General features: G+C 38.0%; 1 protein-coding gene across 1 annotated transcript in view; it reads left to right on the forward strand.

The window, feature by feature from the left end:
* The window catches only part of LOC124775504 (cilia- and flagella-associated protein 52-like), a 244,150-nt gene extending 223,272 nt beyond the window's left edge, over positions 1–20,878 (forward strand). The window contains exon 14 of the mRNA XM_047250337.1: positions 20,387–20,878. Coding sequence (XP_047106293.1) covers positions 20,387–20,878 — 492 coding nt within the window. The remainder of the gene's footprint in view (positions 1–20,386) is intronic.
* The last annotated feature ends 1,396 nt before the right edge of the window (positions 20,879–22,274 follow it).

A 22,274-nucleotide genomic window follows, 5' to 3' on the forward strand; every position in this document is an offset into this window, starting at 1 on the left:
GTTTGAAGCATTGCCTCCTGATGCCTCTGACAATGAAAGAATGTCAGTGGGACAAGAATTCCCTTTTCATAAAGGGGACACTCCTTTGTCAACGTCTGGTTAGTTGCAGACATGAAAAACTGACCTGTTTGTTATAGACACTTTGAATGTTAATTGCATGGTTGCCCCTCTTAAGAAAACAGTATTGTGGAAGGAAGAGAATAAATGTACATTAGTTCTGTATCATGGAAGGAATTATAAGCCAGGTGTAAGATGCTATCTTGGGAATAATTGAAAATGTGAGTCACTTTCTGTGGCAACAGTGAGGTCTGTCAACTGGGATCTGATACTGTTCACAGTTCTTTCCACAGACTGATAGATACACCAAACTCTTTGTCTTTAAATATGTCTGCTTGTGTCTGTATATGTGTGGATGTATATGTGTGTGTGTGTGTGCGAGTGTATACCCGTCCTTTTCTCCCCCTAAGGTAAGTCTTTCCGCTCCCGGGATTGGAATGACTCCTTACCCTCTCCCTTAAAACCCACTTCCTTTCGTCTTTCCCTCTCCTTCACTCTTTCCTGACGAAGCAACCGTTTGTTGCGAAAATTAGAATTTTGTTTGTATGTTTGTGTTTGTTAGTGTGTCTATCGACCTGCCAGCGCTTTCGTTCGGTAAGTCACATCATCTTTGTTTTTAGATACACTTTATCTTAAGTTCAACAAAAATGTAGGATCATCAGATCAAATCCCACTATCTCTGAAAAAAATTACTAAACCCATCAAATGGGAAATGTACACTCCTGGAAATTGAAATAAGAACACCGTGAATTCATTGTCCCAGAAAGGGGAAACTTTATTGACACATTCCTGGGGTCAGATACATCACACAATCACACTGACAGAACCACAGGCACATAGACACAGGCAACAGAGCATGCACAATGTCGGCACTAGTACAGTGTATATCCACCTTTCGCAGCAATGCAGGCTGCTATTCTCCCATGGAGACGATCGTAGAGATGCTGGATGTAGTCCCGTGGAACGGCTTGCCATGCCATTTCCACATGGCGCCTCAGTTGGACCAGCGTTCGTGCTGGACGTGCAGACCGCGTGAGACGACGCTTCATCCAGTCCCAAACATGCTCAATGGGGGACAGATCCGGAGATCTTGCTGGCCAGGGTAGTTGACTTACACCTTCTAGAGCACGTTGGGTGGCACGGGATACATGCGGACGTGCATTGTCCTGTTGGAACAGCAAGTTCCCTTGCCAGTCTAGGAACGGTAGAACGATGGGTTCGATGACGGTTTGGATGTACCGTGCACTATTCAGTGTCCCCTCGACGATCACCAGTGGTGTACGGCCAGTGTAGGAGATCGCTCCCCACACCATGATGCCGGGTGTTGGCCCTGTGTGCCTCGGTCGTATGCAGTCCTGATTGTGGCGCTCACCTGCACGGCGCCAAACACGCATACGACCATCATTGGCACCAAGGCAGAAGCGACTCTCATCGCTGAAGACGACACGTCTCCATTCGTCCCTCCATTCACGCCTGTCACGACACCACTGGAGGCGGGCTGCACGATGTTGGGGCGTGAGCGGAAGACGGCCTAACGGTGTGCGGGACCGTAGCCCAGCTTCATGGAGACGGTTGCGAATGGTCCTCGCCGATACCCCAGGAGCAACAGTGTCCCTAATTTGCTGGGAAGTGGCGGTGCGGTCCCCTACGGCACTGCGTAGGATCCTACGGTCTTGGCGTGCATCCGTGCGTCGCTGCGGTCCGGTCACAGGTCGACGGGCACGTGCACCTTCCGCCGACCACTGGCGACAACATCGATGTACTGTGGAGACCTCACGCCCCACGTGTTGAGCAATTCGGCTCTACGTCCACCCGGCCTCCCGCATGCCCACTATACGCCCTCGCTCAAAGTCCGTCAACTGCACATACGGTTCACGTCCACGCTGTCGCGGCATGCTACCAGTGTTAAAGACTGTGATGGAGCTCCGTATGCCACGGCAAACTGGCTGACACTGACGGCGGCGGTGCACAAATGCTGCGCAGCTAGCGCCATTCGACGGCCAACGCCGCGGTTCCTGGTGTGTCCGCTGTGCCGTGCGTGTGATCATTGCTTGTACAGCCCTCTCGCAGTGTCCGGAGCAAGTATGGTGGGTCAGACACACCGGTGTCAATGTGTTCTTTTTTCCATTTCCAGGAGTGTATATATGGACTTCTAAAATCATTATCAGACACCTGCTTTGAGTAAAAAGTCTGGTAGCCCACATATGAAAGAAATATTTAAGATCTTCTAGCCACAAAAAACCAAAACCTATCAATTTTATCAGGAAAGAGGAGATCATGATAGTGTTATAGTGCGAGTGGTCACCAAAGGGGAAAAATTAAGGATACTACCAAGGAAATGACTTGTGTTGGATGAATGAGTAGACAGCCCCTAACATCCTACCTAAAATATAAACTGAAAGCTTTTGCTCAAACATGAGAAATATGGAATGAGCCCAAAGTCATTACCCATTGTAACCCATTGATTCTAATAAATGACTATAGATGTAAATGTAGTAAAACACACCAAAGATTCACCTGGTATTAATTATTCCCAGTGGCAGCTTGTGAGTACAGATTCTGGCTGTACACATATTTTTAGATTCAGATAAAAGAGTGTGAAATTAATAGCATCTGCTGTATAGTAGTTATGCTTATCAAATATTTATACAACCACAGCCACTATCAGAAATAATAAACAACAGTAATAATAATAATGTGCATAACTTGTCTCAAAAAAAATTGTTTTTGTGGAATTTTGTTGTTTTGTACATAATTAAGTACAGTTTAGGGCAAGAACAAAATAACATTTAAGCTTCCATTATTCTGTTTTGAATTTTTGTGTAAGTGGGACTTTTCAAGCTTTTTCACTTTTTTGAACAAATGTATGAGATCCATAATCCATATATTAGTTAACGGTCAATTTCCAGGCTGAAAATCAGACATTCTTATGTTGCACCCATACAACAACTTACACATATTAGAACTTTTCTTTGTTAAATGTTTGCTTGTAGTCAGGCTTATTTGATTTTGTCACTTTCCAGTCAGTGCATCTGGTTTGGGAGAGCTAATTCCTTTGCAGCTGACTTTTTCTGCTAATGTTCGTTTCTGTTAGCACATACAACATGTTCAACAGAGTTCATGTAACCAATTACAGCACAGTAAACAACCAACTCCAAACACATACTGCCATTTTTGAAAGTGATTAAATTCAAATAGTACAGTCTACCATCATTGTCACTTGACTAGAATACAAATGATGTGCTAACAGCCAAAAGCACACTGTCTTCGATCCCACATTTAAGTGAATATCAAAGAAACCATTGAGACAGCTTTCTGTGAATGTTCATGTATACAGTGTGGGCATACAGCACAGGTAAACTTGAGCCACCATAAGACCAACAGATGCCAGAAGCATGAATAAATGCTACAGTCTCACAATAGCTGATTATGTTCTTTATGGTTCTCAGTGCCTCAAGTGGATTATTGTATGGTAAAATCCAAAACTTAATATACATAACTCATTCAGAATCTCACAAAGTAGCTTTTCCTATCAGTACAACTGTAACATATACTGATGTCCCATCTAATTTTGCTGTATAGTGAGTGAATTGGAGTATTTGAGTAGTGAATGGCGATAGGTCTGCTGCAGTGTGATACCACCTGATGGCATTGATGTAAGCTTGTAGTTAAGTGGTAAGAGGAAGGACTAGGTTTGCACGATGTGAACTGTGCACATTGTTTATCGAGTCTATGCATTTGGCCCATAAGGCAATTACATCATGGCAGCTGTGCATGTGCAAAAACTCCTTAAAATGTGCACAACTGAAGATATGCTTGTGACCCTGATGCCAAGTTTCATAGAGTCTAGAGGAGCAGCAATGAAGCATTGGATGGTAGATTTAATGCCATTTATTTCAAATTACTGCATCTGTATTATGTTTAAGAGATTTCAAAGAAAAATAACCAATAAATCCGCAAGGTATCAAGAGTTAGGGTGATCATGACTCTTGTGCACTTACACAACAACCACCACTGATTATTCCCTTAGAATCTGTAACTGATTCACTTCTCATCATAGTGAGATGTCACAGTTATGATCCATGGAACATGCAAATAACTGTCACATTATCCATTCAAAAGAGAAAACAGAAAAAACTTAATAACAACTCATTGTAACCATAGGAAAGGTAATGCATGCAGCCTACAACAATTTCTACAGGCAGATCTTGGAAAAATATCTTACAGAAAAATCCAAGAAAATTCCCATCAAATATAATGTCAAATAATGGATCTAAAGAATCTATCCAATCAGATTAGTCTGACATTCAAACTGAAGACAGTATTAAATTCTGCACTTAAATGTGCATTCACTGCTTGGCTACGCACTAACTCACCAGTGGATGGTATTGAAATAAACACTTCCTGCACTAAAAGGAAATGAAACTAATGAAAGTGAAGAAAGTTCCAGATAGTAATGGAATTTCTTTTACAGTGTCTGTCGAATAGACCGCAAATTAGCACAGTGAAAAGTCCCATGTGATTGTAGAAGAGAGGAGACCATTCCTATTTTTAAAAACGGTAAAGAACAAATGCACAGAACTGTAGTCCAAGATCCCTAAGACCAAACTGTTTCAGAAGCATAGAGATTCCGGCAGGTAAAGTGTGCACTCATACACTATGTGATCAGAAGTATCTGGACACCTGGCTGAAAATGTCTTACAAGTTCATGGAACCCACCATCGGTAATGCTGGAATTCAATATGGTGTTCGCCCACCCATTGCCTTGATGACAGCTTTCACTCTCGCAGGCATACATTCATTCAGGTGACGGAAGGTTTCTTGAGGAATGGCAGCCCATTCTTCATGGAGTGCTGCACTGGGGAGAGGTATTGGTGTCAGTCGGTGAGGCCTGGCATGAAGTCGGCATTCCAAAACATCCCAGATGTGTTCTAAAGGATTCAGGTCAGGACTCTGTGCAGGCCAGTCCATTGCAGGGATGTTGTTGTTGTGTAAGCACTCCACCACTTGCTGTACATTATAAACAGGTGCTCGATCATGTTGAAAGATGCAATTGCCATCCCCGAATCGCTCTTCAACAGTGGGAAGGAAGAAGGCACTTAAAACATCAATGTAGGTCTATGCTGTGATAGTGCTAAGCAAGACAACAAGGGGTACAAACCCCCTCCATGAAAAATACAACCACACCATAACACCACCATCTCTGAATTTTACTGTTGGCATTACACACGTTGGCAGATGACCTTCACCAGGCATTCACCATACCCACACCCTGCCGTTGGATTGCCACATTGTGCACTGTGATTCATCATTCCACACAATGTTTTTCCACTGTTCAGTCATCCAATGTTTGTGCTCCTTACACCAAGCGAGGCACCGTTTTGCATTTACCGGCGTGATGTGTGGCTCATGAGCAGCTGCTCAATCATGAAATCCAAGTTTTCTCCCCTCCCACCTAACTGTTATAGTACTTACAGTGGATTCTGATGCAATTTGGAATTCCTGTGTGACGGTCTGGATAGATGTCTGCCTATTACACATTACAACCCTCTTCAACTGTCAGCAGTCTCTGTCAGTCAACAGATGAGGTCGGCCTGTATGCTTTTGTGCTGTATGTGTCCCTTCATGTTTTCAGTTCACTATCACATCGTGAACAGTGGACCTAGGGATGTTTAGGAGTGTGGAAAAAATATATTACACAAGTGACACCAAATCACTTGGCCACGTTTGATGTCCGTGGGTTCCACAGAGTGCCCCATTCTGCTCTCTCACAATGTCTAATGACTACTTAGGTTGCTGATATTGAGTGCCTGGCAATAGGTGGCAGCACAATGCACCTAATATGAAAAAGGTATGTTTTTGGGGATGTTTGGATACTTTTGATCGTATGGTGTATGTTCAACAGAAATAAATTTCAACGTAAAAAAATTACTTCAGTTTTGACACAAGACAACGATTGTTAATGTTTACAAGTGCATAAATGGGTTTATCAAATAGTAAGCAACCTGCTCACATTGATCATACAATGTAAGCTGGTACTGACATCACTTAAAACTTCTGGGCTATTACGCCATGGTCAATGTAAACAACTTTCTCCTAGTGTTTCCTCTCTGACTGCAGAAGACATCTTGAGAGGTAAAATAGAGAACTGCAACCAGAACTCAAGGGAGCACCAAATACTCATACTGTTTGCTGATGACAGTCTTTTCAGTGAGTAATTATTGTTATTGGAAGATTGTAAGAAATCCAGAATAACTTAAGACAATATTTCCACTTGGAGTGCTCATTAGCAGTTCACAAAAAATGTGCATGGATGCAAGATAGTTCCCATAAACTATAGAAAGAAAACCCGATAGTATCTGATTACAAGGTCAATGATAAACTTGTTGGTACTGTTATGGTATTTAAATGTCTAGGAGTAGCACACTGATGGAAATGGAAAGTGTTGCACCATGAACACCTAGATCTCACATCATGAAATTGATACTTCACTATTTCCATGTTTATGGAATAAATTGATTAAAATTTCATCCATTTGAGACCTTATTTTCAGCACAGAAAGACTCTGTTCTCCAGATGAAGAAAGATGTGAGTACATGGTGACTATAGGATCTGTCTAACTTTTATAGAACTTTTCAGGTGGAGCTTGCAACATAGTGTACCCAGAAGACTTGCACATCAAGCTTTTTGCCAGCTTTTGAATTTAAAGAAGTTGAGTCATTGGCATGTGGAAATATCATGTCAATAGGTACATATAGTGCAATGACTGCAGAAGGAGTGGGGTGAGGTAGACCCTGGACAACAGTGGGACAAGAAGAGTAAGCACAAGTCCTTCCAGCAGGGCTATACCATAAAAAGACTGGGGATTGTTTAACTGGCTCTGATGAATAGAGAAATGACAACAGCTAAAATTTGATCAAAAGCTACAGACAGTGTGTCACCATTAACTGCCAGGAGACGATTACAGAAAGCTAGGCTGAAATAATTAGATTAGATTAGATTAGATTAATACTTGTTCCATAGGTCAAGAATACGACACTTCGTAATGATGTGGAACGTGGCAGGTTAATAAAAGATGTCTGTACAAGATATTACATTACACAAAATATTGCATGACACTAATGTTTAAGTTGGGTGTGTGGTTTTTTCCCCCCGTAATTTATATCTAAAAACTCAGCCAATGAGTAGAAGGAGTTGTCATCTAGAAATTCTTTTAATTTATTTTTAAATGTTGGTTGGCTATTTGTCAGGCTTTTGACGCTGTTTGGTAGGTGACCAAAGACTTTTGTGGCAGCATAATTTACCCCTTTCTGTGCCAAAGTCAGATTTAACCCTGCATAGTGAAGATCATCCTTTCTCCTGGTGTTATAGCTATGCACACTGCTATTACTTTTGAACTGCATTGGATTATTAACAACACATTTCATAAGTGAGTATACATGCTGTGAGGTTACTGTGAGGATCCCTAGATCCTTAAATAGATGTCTGCAGGATGACCATGGGTGGGCTCCAGCAATTATTCTGATTACACGTTTTTGAGCAATGAATACTTTTCTACTCAACGATGAATTACCCCAGAATATGATGCCATACGAAAGCAGTGAATGAAAGTAGGCATAGTAAGCTAATTTACTGAGATTCTTATCACCAAAATTTGCAATAACCGTAATAGCATACGTAGCTGAACTCAGACGTTTCAGCAGACCATCAATGTGTTGATTCCAGTTTAACCTCTCATCAATGGACACACCTGTTTCCATGTTATGTTTACAGCTGGAACCATATCACAGACAATAGAGATTTGCATGATGTAGATCCAGAATCAGTTGGGACATTTGAGTGGCATTTCTATGATGAATGATGAGTCTCACTTCTGTTTGTAATGGTCAGAGTGATGCCAACAGTCTGTAGAAAAGTCACAGGAAGCAGCAATTCTCAAGACCAATATCTCTTCAACTCTTGGAATCATGGTGTGGGGATCTGTTGACTATGATTTAGCAGCAGTGATTAGGTAATTGTTACAGAGAATTTAAATTTTCACCAGCATTTGTCAAGAATGGTGAACCCTATAGTCATACTCTTCATGACCTGGGTACCAAACAAAATAATCCAGGAGACTAATGCAAGACCCCTCATTGCAGTTCTGACCAAAAATGCCTTGAGGAATGTAGGAGTCTTTCTCTTTTCTGTCCGTTTCCTCCGCTTCAGAGTGAAAATCTCATTCTGGAAACATCCCCTAGGCTGTGGCTAAGCCATGTCTCCGCAGTATCCTTTCTTTCAGGAGTGTTAGTTCTGCAAGGTTCGCAGGAAAGCTTCTGTAAAGTTTGGAAGGTAGGAGACGAGATACTGGCAGAAGTAAAACTGTGAGGACCGGGTGTGAGTCGTGCTTCGGTAGCTCAGATGGTAGAGCACTTGCCTGCGAAAGGCAAAGGTCCCGAGTTCGAGTCTCGGTCGGGCACACAGTTTTAATCTGCCAGGAAGTTTCAACAGATATTTTATTTGTATTTAAAGTGGAATAATAAAAATATTGTAAATGATGTAGATTTGTTTTCATAGTATTTGATGGTAATAATGTATGCACTAATTTTTATGGTGTATAATAGATACATAATAACAGTTTGATATATAAATAATAAAATGAAAATATATTTATGGAAAAGTTGTATCTAGCAAATGTAAAACTCTACGAACATCCACAGATAATAAATAATTTATGTAAGAAAAGCATCTTAAGTTTGGCCAAACTTTAGCTGGTATAGTACAGTTCATTAATTGAGCAGAAGTTCTGGGAGTGCTAGATTTATTACAAGCAAATATGAATTAGGGGATAATGATGAAGCGAATAGAGTCATACTTCATTAAGTGGAACAGAGACTGCTGGATACATTTTTCAGAGGTTTGCCACTTGATATGTTTAGAAGAGTGAGAACATATACCCTGAGTGATTTATATTCTGTGGTCAGATTGGCCATGGAATTTGAAGAAATTCATCTAAGAGGAGTACAGGATAAGACAGGAGTATTCTTTACTACTGTGAGGTGTTACAGATGTAGAAGAATGGGGTATGTGCAGAAGAAATATCACCAACCTCATTGTAATAGATGTGGGGCATTTAACAAACATAAAAAATAATAATATAACAATAATAATAAATTGGAATAATAATAACTGTTTGGATAAGTAATTGAGGGATTAAAGTTTGTTTCGGCTTTAAGATTGGAACTGAATTTCTTAATGTTTCATAAAATCTTATGTAGCATTGTTCATTGAGGTCACACAATAAAGTAAACGCAATTTACGCCGTGAATTTACCGAGCTTCGCACGTCCGAAGATGTACGGAACGTAGCCAGGACTGATTATATATTTTTTTGTAGACAAAGTCTGGTATCTGACCTCAGCTTCAATCATGACAATGGGGCGACTAAAACTGCTAAAACAGAGAAAAGCATATGATTAAATAAAAGATATATTCATTTCAACATATACGTTACGATATGAATGACACTTCCGTAAAATTCTAGGTAAATAATAGCAGATAATTCACAAATGAGAGTGACTTATTAATTCTGCACCTCTTTTCTGCAAATAAGTATTAATATGGCTAACTGTGGAGCCACACAAAATATTATGTCGTTCTAGGACAACGAATGACATAAGAGTGCTGATGCTTGCTGACTGCGACAAGAAAGCTTTCTCTTGTCTTAAAAAATTGATAAATATAATCTAAGTTCAGTAAATTAAATATTGTCTGTACTTGAGTGCAAATGATTCCTTAAAGGCAGTTGGACATCACCAATGTGGTTGTAAGAATAGTAAGGGGAAACAGGTGTTGAGTATGCAGGTGTTAAATGCCAAAGGGAACTCAGGCCCACCACACGGAGTCTCCTGTAAATCTTGATGCAACTTATATGAAAGCAGAGGCAATATGCAGTATAGTAGGAGTAGTGGGAAGTAGGAAGCACAAGTTTTTATTAGATACAGAGTTGCATGTGTCAGTGGCAAGTTCGGACCTAAAGGGTCAAGAGCAATTAAAATCTCTCCATTGCAATTTTTTTGGGATTGTAGGTAGTGGCGTGGAATCTTTGGGTTCAGCAACAACGTATTTTCAAGTGTGGACAGAGTGTATTAGCCAACGCGTAGAAGTCGTGTCCTGAGTAAATGATGGTTACTGCATGATCTTTTGAATGGACTTTCTGACAACACAGCATGCCAAAATTGACCTTAGGTAGCATATAGTAGAACTTATAGGCACCAGTTTAATATGAATGCTAGGTGCACCAATCTTAAGGGGTGAACAGAATGGCCAGTTAACACATTGTGTGTGTTAGAACTGTTGACAGAAAATGATGTATTAGACACATCATGTTGCTTTGTAAGGAGATGCACAGTACATGCACAGCAGGAATTGGATAGGAAAGTAGTGCCCATGAATTTAGATAATTTTGGTGCCAATGGTGTACAGTTCACCGAGGGAATGTTGGTACCTAGTTTGCAAGCCCTGGATGATATGGACAGAGAGCAGTCAGTGTGCACCAGAGTGATGTGCAAACCACTGATAAATCTGCATTGGAAATTTTTGTATGAATTTGATGATCTGTGTTCCCCCCGCCCTCCTCCTCTGAGGCCTATCACCTATAATGCAACATCATACCCCTACAGGAGCTGAGTTGCTGATATATCATAGCCCATATCATGTCTCAGATTGTATACAATCATATTAGAGGAATTCATTGAGCAACAGTTGGCAGATGGGGCTATAGAGGAAAGCAGTAGTCCATGGAGTGCAGCCATCATAGTTGTACAGAAAAAGTCACTGAATAGAATCAGAAGATATAGATTTTGTTGTGACTACAGAGGTCTTAATAGCTAAACCACAACCAATGCATAACCAATCCAAAACATTTCTGAAAGTATTGACAATTTTTGGCAGTGCAAGTACTTCTCTATCTTAGATCTGAAGAGTGGATACCATCAGTTGGAAGTAGCCAAAGAGAAAGTTTTGTCTATATACATAAAATTATTTATAGAATTAGCTGTAGAATGGGAAAACAGAGCAGCAGAAAAAATTATTAAGATGAAATTTAGTAAGGGAGGATAAATGTTAACAATGAACTCATAAAGTTTGATCTCAAAGTAAAATTAAAGATATGCTGGGAAAAATATGCTGACAGAAAAAAATCACCAACACCAAAAAATAATTAATGTAGAGTAATAAAATTTTGGGAATGCATATGCCTAGGTAACATATTTAAGTGATTTAATATTGCAAGGTCACAGATTAATATAAGCATGAGACAAGCCAGTGCAAATGTGAAACGCAGGTACATTAATAACCAGTGCAACAACCAGAATGTTGAATGAAAGCATGCAAACATGCATGAATTGTGTTGTAATGGTGCCAGATGTCAGTTTGTGTGATGGCATTCCAATCATGATGCACTCACACCTGGTCAGTCAATACAGGGAAGGTTAATGCTGTTTGTGGATGATGCTGGAGTTGTCATACAGTGATGTTTCATATGTACTTGATTGGAGACAGACATGGTGACTGAGCAGGTCAAGGCAACATGTCGACATTCTGTAGGCATGTTGGGTTACAACAGTGGTATGTGAGCAGGTATTATCCCGTTGGAAAACACCCCTAGAATACTGTTCATGAATGGCAGCACAACAGATTGAATAATGAAACTGATGTACAAATTTGCAGTCAGGGTGCATGGCATAACCACAAGAATGCTCCTGGTGTCAAACAAAATCGCTCCTCACACCATAACTCCAGTTGTAGGTCCAAGGTCCAGTGTGTCTAGTACATAGACAGGTTGGTTGACAGACCTTCAACTGGCCTCCTTCTAACAAACCCATGGCCATCACTGGCACCGAGGCAGAAACAGCTTTCATCAGAAAAAAAGAAGAATATTCCACAGATCAGGCTATCTGTATCAATCAAACAGTTCCCTTCCCACTGATAATTCTTAATCTTAATGCAAGGACACCCAAAGTCTGAATCATCATCTCTGTTATTAGACAATTAGTGTATAAGATCACTTTCAGTTTCATCAAATGCTACATCCACACTGTTTCTCTAGAATTTTATCAACTTTACTGGTATCATAGCATTACTTTGATTACTCATGTTGTAAGGTAAAGACAGGAACTCACTTAATGGATTCCATAGCACAACTAACATCACTTATTACAGAAGGAACATAAAATATATTACTGTCAAAATCACATTTCTACTTAGATCTTCTTTCACTTCATTCCACGAGTTTGGATACAAATTTTGACTAACCACAGCTAACTTATTCCAGAATGCACATTTATCTATGTTATCATCAATTTGGTCCCAGACAAATTTCAAAAAGTTTTCACCTTTATTCTCTAGGCTTACAGGTAACTCACCTTTACTGTTTGGATCATTACTCTGCATGCCATTAATGAAAAACTGCTTTGACTCTACTGGTATCCCATGGCCCTCAATTACATCATCACAGACATCACTTACCTTATCTGTATTCACAAATAACTCTGAAACTTCATTATTCTTAAACTCCACAAGTACTTGATACTCATCACCGTCAGCACTTCACAACACATAGAATGCATTTAAATAAATGGGGCAAATCGCTGCTCATTCAAAAGATCAATCTGTTATCTTAACTTTGAAGGAGTAAGGGATAAAGAATTTATTGTCAATGACTTTGGATTAGAAAATAAGTTTGATATCTTTTGTTTAAGTGAACACTGGGCTAGTGAGAGTGAACTTACATTTATTAAATTTGATAATTATAATCTAGCCAGTAGCTACTGCAGAAAATTGCATTTAAGAGGTGGTGTGGCAATCTATGTTAACAAGTCACTTAGCGGCACAGTCAATAGATTAGATCTAGATTTTCTGTGTGATGAACAAAACTTTGAAGCTGCTGGTATAGTAATTGACAGTTTTAAGTTAGTTGTAATTTCCCTGTACATGTCACCTAAGGGTATAACCAACGTATTTTTAGGAAAACTGGACCTTCTGTTACATGTACTTACAGATACTAGATGGATACATTATGATATTGTGATAGGTGGAGACGTGAATGCTGAATTCGATGTTACAACACAAAAACGTACTGTCACTGAACTCCAAAACCCACTAAGACAGTGCAACTTACATTCAGTCAATAACAAGCATACAAGAGAACATGCATGTCTTGACAACATTTTTGTAAATTTTAAGACAACAGAAGAATCATGTTTTGTGACAGTATTTCCATATACTCATCATGATTCAGTATCTTTAAATTATACAAGTAGGTTCCCTATTGATAAGAATAATGTAAATAAGCCTGTCCCAGAAGTTGTGGTCACTAGACCAGTCACAGATGAAAAAATTGACAGGTTTCATACGTCCCTTTCTAACAGAGATTGGTTTGGCCTGTGTTATGATGACACACATTATACTCTAAGCAATTATTTGATAGCAAAGGTACTATTTGATAGGTTTCTTAAAGCATTTTTGGGGGACACTTTAATGACTGCATTCCAATAAAGAAATGCAAAGTAACTGACAGAGTCCTAAAAGCAAAAGTTCCAAATAGGCTAAATACATGGTATACAAAACAGTTGCCTACTATGAAAAACCAAGTTATGTTGTTGTACAATATTTATAGAAATCTGAAAACCAACCATGCTAAATTAACCTATGTTAGATATAGGAATGAGTACAAAAAAGCAATTGTGGAAGCCAAACATGCTCACAATCTCATAAGTATTGAGAAATCCAACAATAAGTGCGAAGCAGCATGGACACTAATAAATAGTGTCACCAAAGATAAAAGAAGTGACAAAATTAGTATCTCTCCTCAGGAATTTAATGACTTTTTTATTAAATCAGTTGAGGAAGTAGGAAGTGCTATAATTAAACCTGAAATCAGCTCATCACAGTTAGTGTCAAAAAATATTGCTAGGTCATCAACAAACACAAGTACCTTCAATTTTTCTGAGGTCTCACCTGGTTTTGTGTTAAGAATAGTGAAGCAGTTAAAATCATCAGACAGTGTAGACATATATGACCTGTCTTGTAACATGCTGAAGAAAGTAATAGACTGTATAGTGTACCCCCTAACATATTGTATAAACAAGTGTATACTGGAGGGTTTTTCCCCTGATGAGCTTAAACTGTCTAGGGTAGTTCCAGTACATGAAAAAGGAGATAAAAATTCTGTCTCAAGTTACAGGCCAATATCCAAGTCCCAGTTTTTTCAAAAGTTCTAGAATGCATAATTTACCAACAATTATCTGTTTACTTTGATAACATAGGATTAATAAGTGGATCACAGTATGGCTTTAGGAAAAACCTGTCAACCATTGATGCCATAGACAATGTTGTTAAATACATCCACCAAGTATTTGAAGATAAATGCTTTGCTCAAGTGACTTTTTGTGACCTAAGCAAAGCCTTTGACTGTGTGGAACATACACTATTACTCGAAAAAATGGACTTTTATGGTGTTAAAGGTAACAGCCTTAAGCTATTAAGATCATATTTACAAAACCGTAAGTAAGCCGTCTGTGTTGGGAAAGAAATGTCCAGTATAGAACAAGTTAAGGTAGGAGTTCTGCAGGGATCTGTGGTGGGCCCTTTCCTTTTCCTAATAATGATAAATGACCTGCCATCATTTATTAAATCCAGAACAGTACTCTATGCTGATGATACACCCTTTCTGAACAGCAGTAATGATCTTAATAGCCTTAAAACATGTGTTACAGAGACAATTGAGCGAGCTTCACTCTGGTTTAAAGCAAAAGGGTTCTTGCTTAATGAAAGCAAAAACCAGCAGACGGTATTCAGTTTAAAAGACAAGTTTCCATCAGATGACTCCAGTTATGTTAAATTTTTTGGGGGTATATTTGGATGATAAACTTTCTTGGAATCCACATATTAAGTATATTAGTGGTAAATTGTCTAGGGTAATCTATTTGTTAAGGCAATTAATACACTGTGTACCTAACAATTATGTTAGAGTATTTTACTACTCATTTTTCCAAAGCATCATACCCTATGGTATTATTTTATGGGGAAACTCCACTTGTGTGCGTGATATACTATTGCTGCAAAAGAAAGCTATTAGGATAATTACAGGCTCACCATACAAGGCTCATTGTAAACCTTTGTTTACTCAACAAAAAATCATGACAGTAATAAACCTATATATTTATTATGTTTTAATCTACACAAAAGAGAACTTACCTAAAGTTAAACGCAGGGCAAGTATAAATTTTTACAACACTAGGACAAACAGCTGTACCTATACGCCCTACCACAGACTGTCAAAATCAGTTAACATTTATGAACTTATGGGCCACAAATTATTTAACAAACTTCCACAAGCTATACAAAATTTACCAGAGCAACAATACAAACACTTTATGACTGGTTACTTGTAAACCCATTTTACAATATAAAGGATTTCATGACCTGTGATATTAAACTGTAACATTATTAACAATTCTGTTCTTTTATAGCATGTACTGTATTGTATTATGTGTATGACTTTGTCTATTGCTATAATGGCTTAAAGACAATAAAATTATTATTATTATTATTATTATTTCTTTTATCATCATCAGACTCTTCCAAAATTACTTCATCAACAACATCATTAACAACACAAGTCTCATCTGTATCAAAGTCACACACCCCACCTACCTTCATTTGCATAAGTTACCAGTCTCAGACTTACCAACATCAGTTATTTCACAGCCCTCATTCACATCTATATCAAAAATACCACCTAGTACAGTGTGTCTAGTACATAGAAAGGTTGGTTTGCAGACCTTCAACTGGCCAATACAGTCATCACCTGTTTTACATACATCAGTAACACTGTTTTCTGACCAAGAAAAGAAATCATTAGTACACACTGCATCAAAATTCTCATTACCCTCACATTCTGGTTTCTGATTAGTACTTACATCACTAGAATTAAACTTAGTACCCCAAAACTTTTGATCAAAACATAAATGAGAAATCTGATATTCATTCTGCTCAACTTCAGATACCTGTGCACACACTATTAACACTGTTATTATTGTTTAATTGCAAGTGTAAATTGGGGGTCATGCACTTGTTGTGTTTCCTCACCCCAAAACTGTGGACCTTCATTGAGACAGACTGCCGTTTCTTGAATATTTACCTCTATGATTGTTTCTCCTTTTAAATTGCCCGTGCTTATCCCCCCCATTATTGTATTCTGGTGATATCAAAAATTTCTGTCTCCATTACTACTTTAACCCTGACATAAGTTACCACTATCCCTGTTTCTTACCTTTGTGATCTGTGTCTTTTCAATTATTATGGTACATGCTTCTTTCTACTGCTCTATCCAGCCTGTCAACATTTTTTTAAAATTGTTCATGACAATCGTCAGGTCAGTGTACTAAATCCCGCTGCAACCTTTCGGGCAGTATCAATCAATGTCATTTTGGCAAATGGTTTGTCTAGATATGTTAATTTCGTAAGTTGATTTTTATAAAACTCTTTCAGAGTACTGTACCTATTCCTGTAATCAGGACCATTCAGAGGTTCATTTTTAATTCTCCCCTGTTCAACTTGTGACCAAAATTTATTTAAAAAACTTTTTTTGAAACTGTGATATGTTTCCCACTGACTTAAATTTAGATTTACCCAAGACAGAGCTTCGTCTTCAAGACATCTTTTAACAAATTTAATTTTTTGATTGTCACTCATGCCTGACACAAAACTATTTTTACAGTAGTGCAAAAAATCCACTGGATGTAAATTGTCTGATGGAAAGCTGTTGATTGAAATGTTGGATCATGCAGTAGCATTGTTTTAATACAGATTTTTGTGAATACAATTTTCCTGATCTGAAATTTTTGAACTAAAGCATTTACATTAATTTGCATACTGTTTTCAACATATAAAATTTTTTGATCTAATCTACTAAAGTTCTGTTCCATTTTTCCCCCTACAGACTCCTGTTCAACATGGACATCATTAACAATCTTCTTCTGATTTGCAGACTCGGCAATAAACTCATTTTCCAAAACAATGACTTTATTTCCTAAGACATCAACTTTTTCATTCACAATTATTAATCCCTGTAACAACCCATTTTGTAGCTCCGAAATATGATTACTAAGTTGGTCTATTTTGTATTTACCCTGTTCATTTTACTATTGTTTTCAGTTTTTAGGTCATTTAATTGTCCTTGTGGTGAAGTAAATTTGCTACCATTGTCCATCCTTATTTCAGTTAATTGCTCATTAATTGCACTAAATTTGTTATTGTTATCTGTCTTAATTTCCTCTAGTTTTGCCGAAATTAACTAAAAAATATTTATTTTTACTGTTTCTTTGCTTTCACTTAGTTCAAACAGGTCCTGGCTGGGTCACACAGCTTTCACTTCTACATCACTACCACCCTCATCTCTATTCATTTTCCTAGCAATCACATGAGTCAAAAAAAAAAAAAAAAAAAAAAAAAAATTAATTTCACAAATAGCTTGTACTTATCTTTCCTTTTTGATGTCCCTCACAGTAGCTGTAAAGCCCTCTTTCAATTGATCCGGTTCGTCATTGTTGATAGTATCTTGTCACTGTTGATATGACTTTGTTGGGCAGCTCTCGGTCTTCTTTCTTCAAGTGATTGAAATTTCATGTAACCTGCAATTAACAAAAATCACTGTCCTTTCTTCTTCTGCAACAGACAGAACTTCATTACCAGTCAACTGATCCCGGATGACACCCACAATGGTAATCTTACCCTCCCACACATCACCAGTAGATTTTTAATCTCCTAAATAATTGATTCATTTCATAAGCTCTGAGAGGAGTAGGCTGTACAAAAAATTTTTTTACTGATCTTCATTTTCTCATTGTTGGCTGCAGTTTGTCATGTCCAGTGGTAGATTCTTGAGGCTGAAATTTTTGGGTTCCAGATAACTTGATAACAGTTAAGTAAATCTGCTGTGTTATTTCTAATACCACGAATTTTTTATTTTATCCCATTCTTCTAAGTCACACTGTCTTTACAGTCTCCACTTTCAAACATAAATTTACGTTCTTACTGCCAACATAAAAACACGTCCGATTCCATCAGAGGCAGTACTAACACTATTCCAAAGACTTTACAAAACAAAAAGAGTTTACAAACTTTCTTGATTAAAGAAGAATCTTCACCAAGTTATATCATTATTTTGTAAATGAATCAAGAAATAAATTTAAAAATTAGCATCAGATTGCGTATTTAATAATAGGAATTTTAAGTGTGCCTGATATTTCGTAATTTCAAATATTTCTAAAAGTAGAATAATTTTAGCTGTACATACGGAGTTAGTACATAATGATACCAACAAATTAATTTCTTTTTATACCTTTTAGCCCGAAATATAATAAATTGTACACAAGATCATATGAAATTCATTTAGTTAAACAGCTGAGATAGTTTTAACCTATACAAGATTCAAAAATATTTTTGGTGTCGACTATTTCTATTAAAGAAAGGTAATGTTAGAAGATGGTGTCGCTTTACAACCTATAGTTTAACTAGACCCAAATCCCAGTGCAACTCTACATTTTTCACATTAACAACCACTGTCAGCAGTGAAAGAAGTGACAATGACACATAAGTCCCAGGACTAACTATAAATGGAACCCTAGACTTCTTTGGCTTAGTAATCTGGCATTTAACCACTGAGCGAGAACCAAATGTCCATTACAATCACAGTGAGTGAAACTAAATAATAAATATAGAGATTTGTTAGATTTTCTTTGGTGGACTCTGCAGGCAACAATGACAAACATCAGTTTAAATGAAAAAACTGGAAGGATTTAAAAACAAAAATCTTAAAATCAATGAGAAATGGTTTTGGAAAGGATTGAAATAACCGGCCAACCAGTTGTGTAACACAGGTTAATTAGAACCCTTGACCTAGTTTTCAATAGTTATAAAATTATCTTCTTCAGAAGGAGGTAGTGATACCTAGAAATTGCACATTGGTTACAAAAGTTTTCAAGTAAAATAGGAAAAGCAGATGCAGATAATACACTAAAAGCCAAGAGTACGCAGTTACTTGTTACATACTCATACTGTGTCAAAATTTTTCATTAAAATAAAAGCTATTTGGCTTTTGTCACAAAAAAATCACATCAACAACAAAAAAGAACAAGATCAAACAATGGAAAAACTAGGCTGGAATGTAATAATATTATGAAAAGGGTAGTTGCTACTCACCATATAGCAGAGATGCTGAGTTGCAGATAGGCACAACTAAAAGACTGTCACAAAATAAGCTACAGGCCTTTGGCAGAAATAGATCACACACACACACACACACACACACACACACACACACACACACACACTCACATGTGCGCCGAGTGGAATTCTCCCACACATGACCACGATCTGTGACAACTGAAGCCACACTTGGTAGTGTGTGTGTGTGTGTGTGTGTGTGTGTGTGTGTGTGTGTGTGTGTGTGTTTTGTCTATTTTTGACAAAGGCCTTGTTGGCTGAAAGCTTATTTTGTGATAATCTTTTAGTTGTTCCTATCTGTGCCTATCTGTGACTCAGCATCTCTGCTATATGGTGAGTAGCAACTATCCTTTTCATAATATTGTTACAAAAGATTACAAGTCAAATGATAACGTCAGTGTGAACTTCATGGATAATTTTCACTCACAAATGGAGCATTCATCACAGCAAATATAATTTCTGTTTAAGTCACCTTGTATCATCCTACATTCGCTCAATGATGACATTTTCCCAAACAGCACAGAGTTAGTAGCAAATGGTCACAGACTGCTGTTCACCCTATCCAGCAGATCATTTATGTATAGAGAAATGAGAGTGGTCTTATCACACATTGCTGGGTGACACCTGGTGGTACTCTTGTCTCTGATGAACATTCATCATCCAGGACATCATTATGGGCTCTATTACTTAAAAGCCGTGCCACTCAAATATCTGTGAATCTATTCCATAGGCTTGGTCCTTCATTAACAGCCTGCAGTGTCAAATGTCAGCATCAGTGTAGAAACAAATTACCACACAGTACACCATTTTATAAAAAGACTGCACCATTTATTTTTATTTTTAGTTATTTGGCTCCTCTAGATGCATGCTGCAGTATGGTGATGCTGAGTTTTCGGAGTGTATTAGGAATGTTGACAGGTGCCTGTAAATAAATAAAAAAATTGAAGATATAATTTCTTGTTTTCTAAATGATAGTTAAAACTTTGTGCCTACCCATCATATAGTACAATGCTTGTTAAGAAGTAAATTCCAAATAGTCTGTTACTACAACTATGTTTCAGGTCTGGAGATACAAAGAGGGCAACACGACCCATATTGGGACAGGTCATGCAGCAGTTATTACCGCAGTTCGATTTTCACCTGATGGTACATATATTGTGAGTGTGAGTGCAGATGGTGCCATATTTCAATGGAAGTGTCCTTATGATTGTTCAGCCAAAGAAATTAAACCAGAAAGCGTCCAAAGTGCCTCAAGATTGTCAAAGAAGTCCCATGTTTCAGCAGGAGCCGACCAGGAAAATGAAAATCAGCAAAAGGTGGAACAAACTGAGGAAAACACAAGGAAGCAGGAAACACTTTCTGCTGATGCCAACAAATTAATCAGAAACATGACTGCTGGGGGAGATACAAAAAGTGATGATTACTGTGCTTGTCTTGAAACACTTGGTTATAAAGCTGCTCCCAAAAAAGCAGGCAGCTTAAAGAACCTGAGGACTGATTCACAAGAAAGATGTGCATGTAAAAAACCAGTTGTACAAAGATGTAGGTGGTAATATCATAATGGATCCACCTTATAAATTTCCAGTCATAATTTCAATGAAAACTGTGTCTCTATATTTTAGACACAATGTAGAAGGTTTTCACTATGTTTGTTGCTGCAGAAACTGCAACCAAACACACACACACACACAGGTGATATTTTCAGTGATATTTAGCAATGTGTCCTGCATATTGTTCACCTCAAACAATGATTATGAAAAGGGCATTTTTAGTAAACTAGACTGCAGAAGGTAACAGTTACAGAACATTTATTGCATTAAGCTTACATGTCTAATTACCTAAATGAATGAGAGCTTAAAGCAATCAAAATAATTTCTTCCAAAATTTCCATACTTACTGTGTAATACATTCAAGGTCTGTTCAAAAAATTCCAGAACTTCATCCACAAAATTTTTCTGTGCTTACCTTTTACTTATCATGCATAGTCTCCGAAATACTCTCCTCCACAATTGATACACCACTCCCAATGCCATTTTCACATTCAGGCGCAGTCTTGGTGTGCCCCTTGCTGGATCACGTAAATTTCTTTTATTCTATCTATCATTGCAAATATTTGTCCTTTCAAGAAGGTTTTCAATTTTGTAAATAGAAAAACGTCTTCAGGTCTGGAAAGTATGGAGGATGAGGCAGCACAGTGATTTCGTTTTTTGTGCAATAGTCATGCACCAACAGGAATGAACGTGTGGGTGCTTTATCGTGATGCAAGAGCCATGAATTGTCTCATCATATTTCAGGCTGTTTCCTTCTCCCATTTTCTCACAAGCATCTCAACAAATCCCAATACTACTATTGATAAATAGTTTTTCTCTGTGGCATGAATTCATGATGGACTAAACAATCAACATCAAAGAAAACTATCAACATGGCTTTGACATTTGATCTGACCTGACAAGCTTTTTTGGTCTTGGAGAACCTTTTCTGACCCATTGTGGAGACTGAATGTTGGTCTTAACACCGTAACCACAGACCCATGTGTCATCACCAGTTATGATTCTCTTAAGAAACATCTCATTCTCATTCGCATGACCCAAAAGCTCTTAAGAGATTTTAAGCTGAAGGTCTTTCTGGTCTTGACTCATGAGCCGTGGGATGAACTTGCCAGCAACATGATGCATTCCGAGACATTTCATGACATGGTCCCACTGAAATGTTGCATTCTTCTACAGTCTCTCAGACAGTCAGTCTTTGATTGACGCACACAATTTTGTTGATGATCCTGACATGAGCGTTGTCAGTAGACGTTGAAGGGAGTCCTGAACGATGGTATTCTTTAACTTCCATCCAGCCATTTTTAAACCATGTGAACAATTCATAACACCAAGCATGGTTTAAACTCTCATCACTGTAGGCTTCCTGCATCATCCAGTGTGTCTCTGTAAAGATTTGCTT

The sequence above is a fragment of the Schistocerca piceifrons genome, chromosome 2 (assembly GCF_021461385.2).
Source record: "Schistocerca piceifrons isolate TAMUIC-IGC-003096 chromosome 2, iqSchPice1.1, whole genome shotgun sequence".
Lineage (NCBI taxonomy): Eukaryota > Metazoa > Arthropoda > Insecta > Orthoptera > Acrididae > Schistocerca > Schistocerca piceifrons.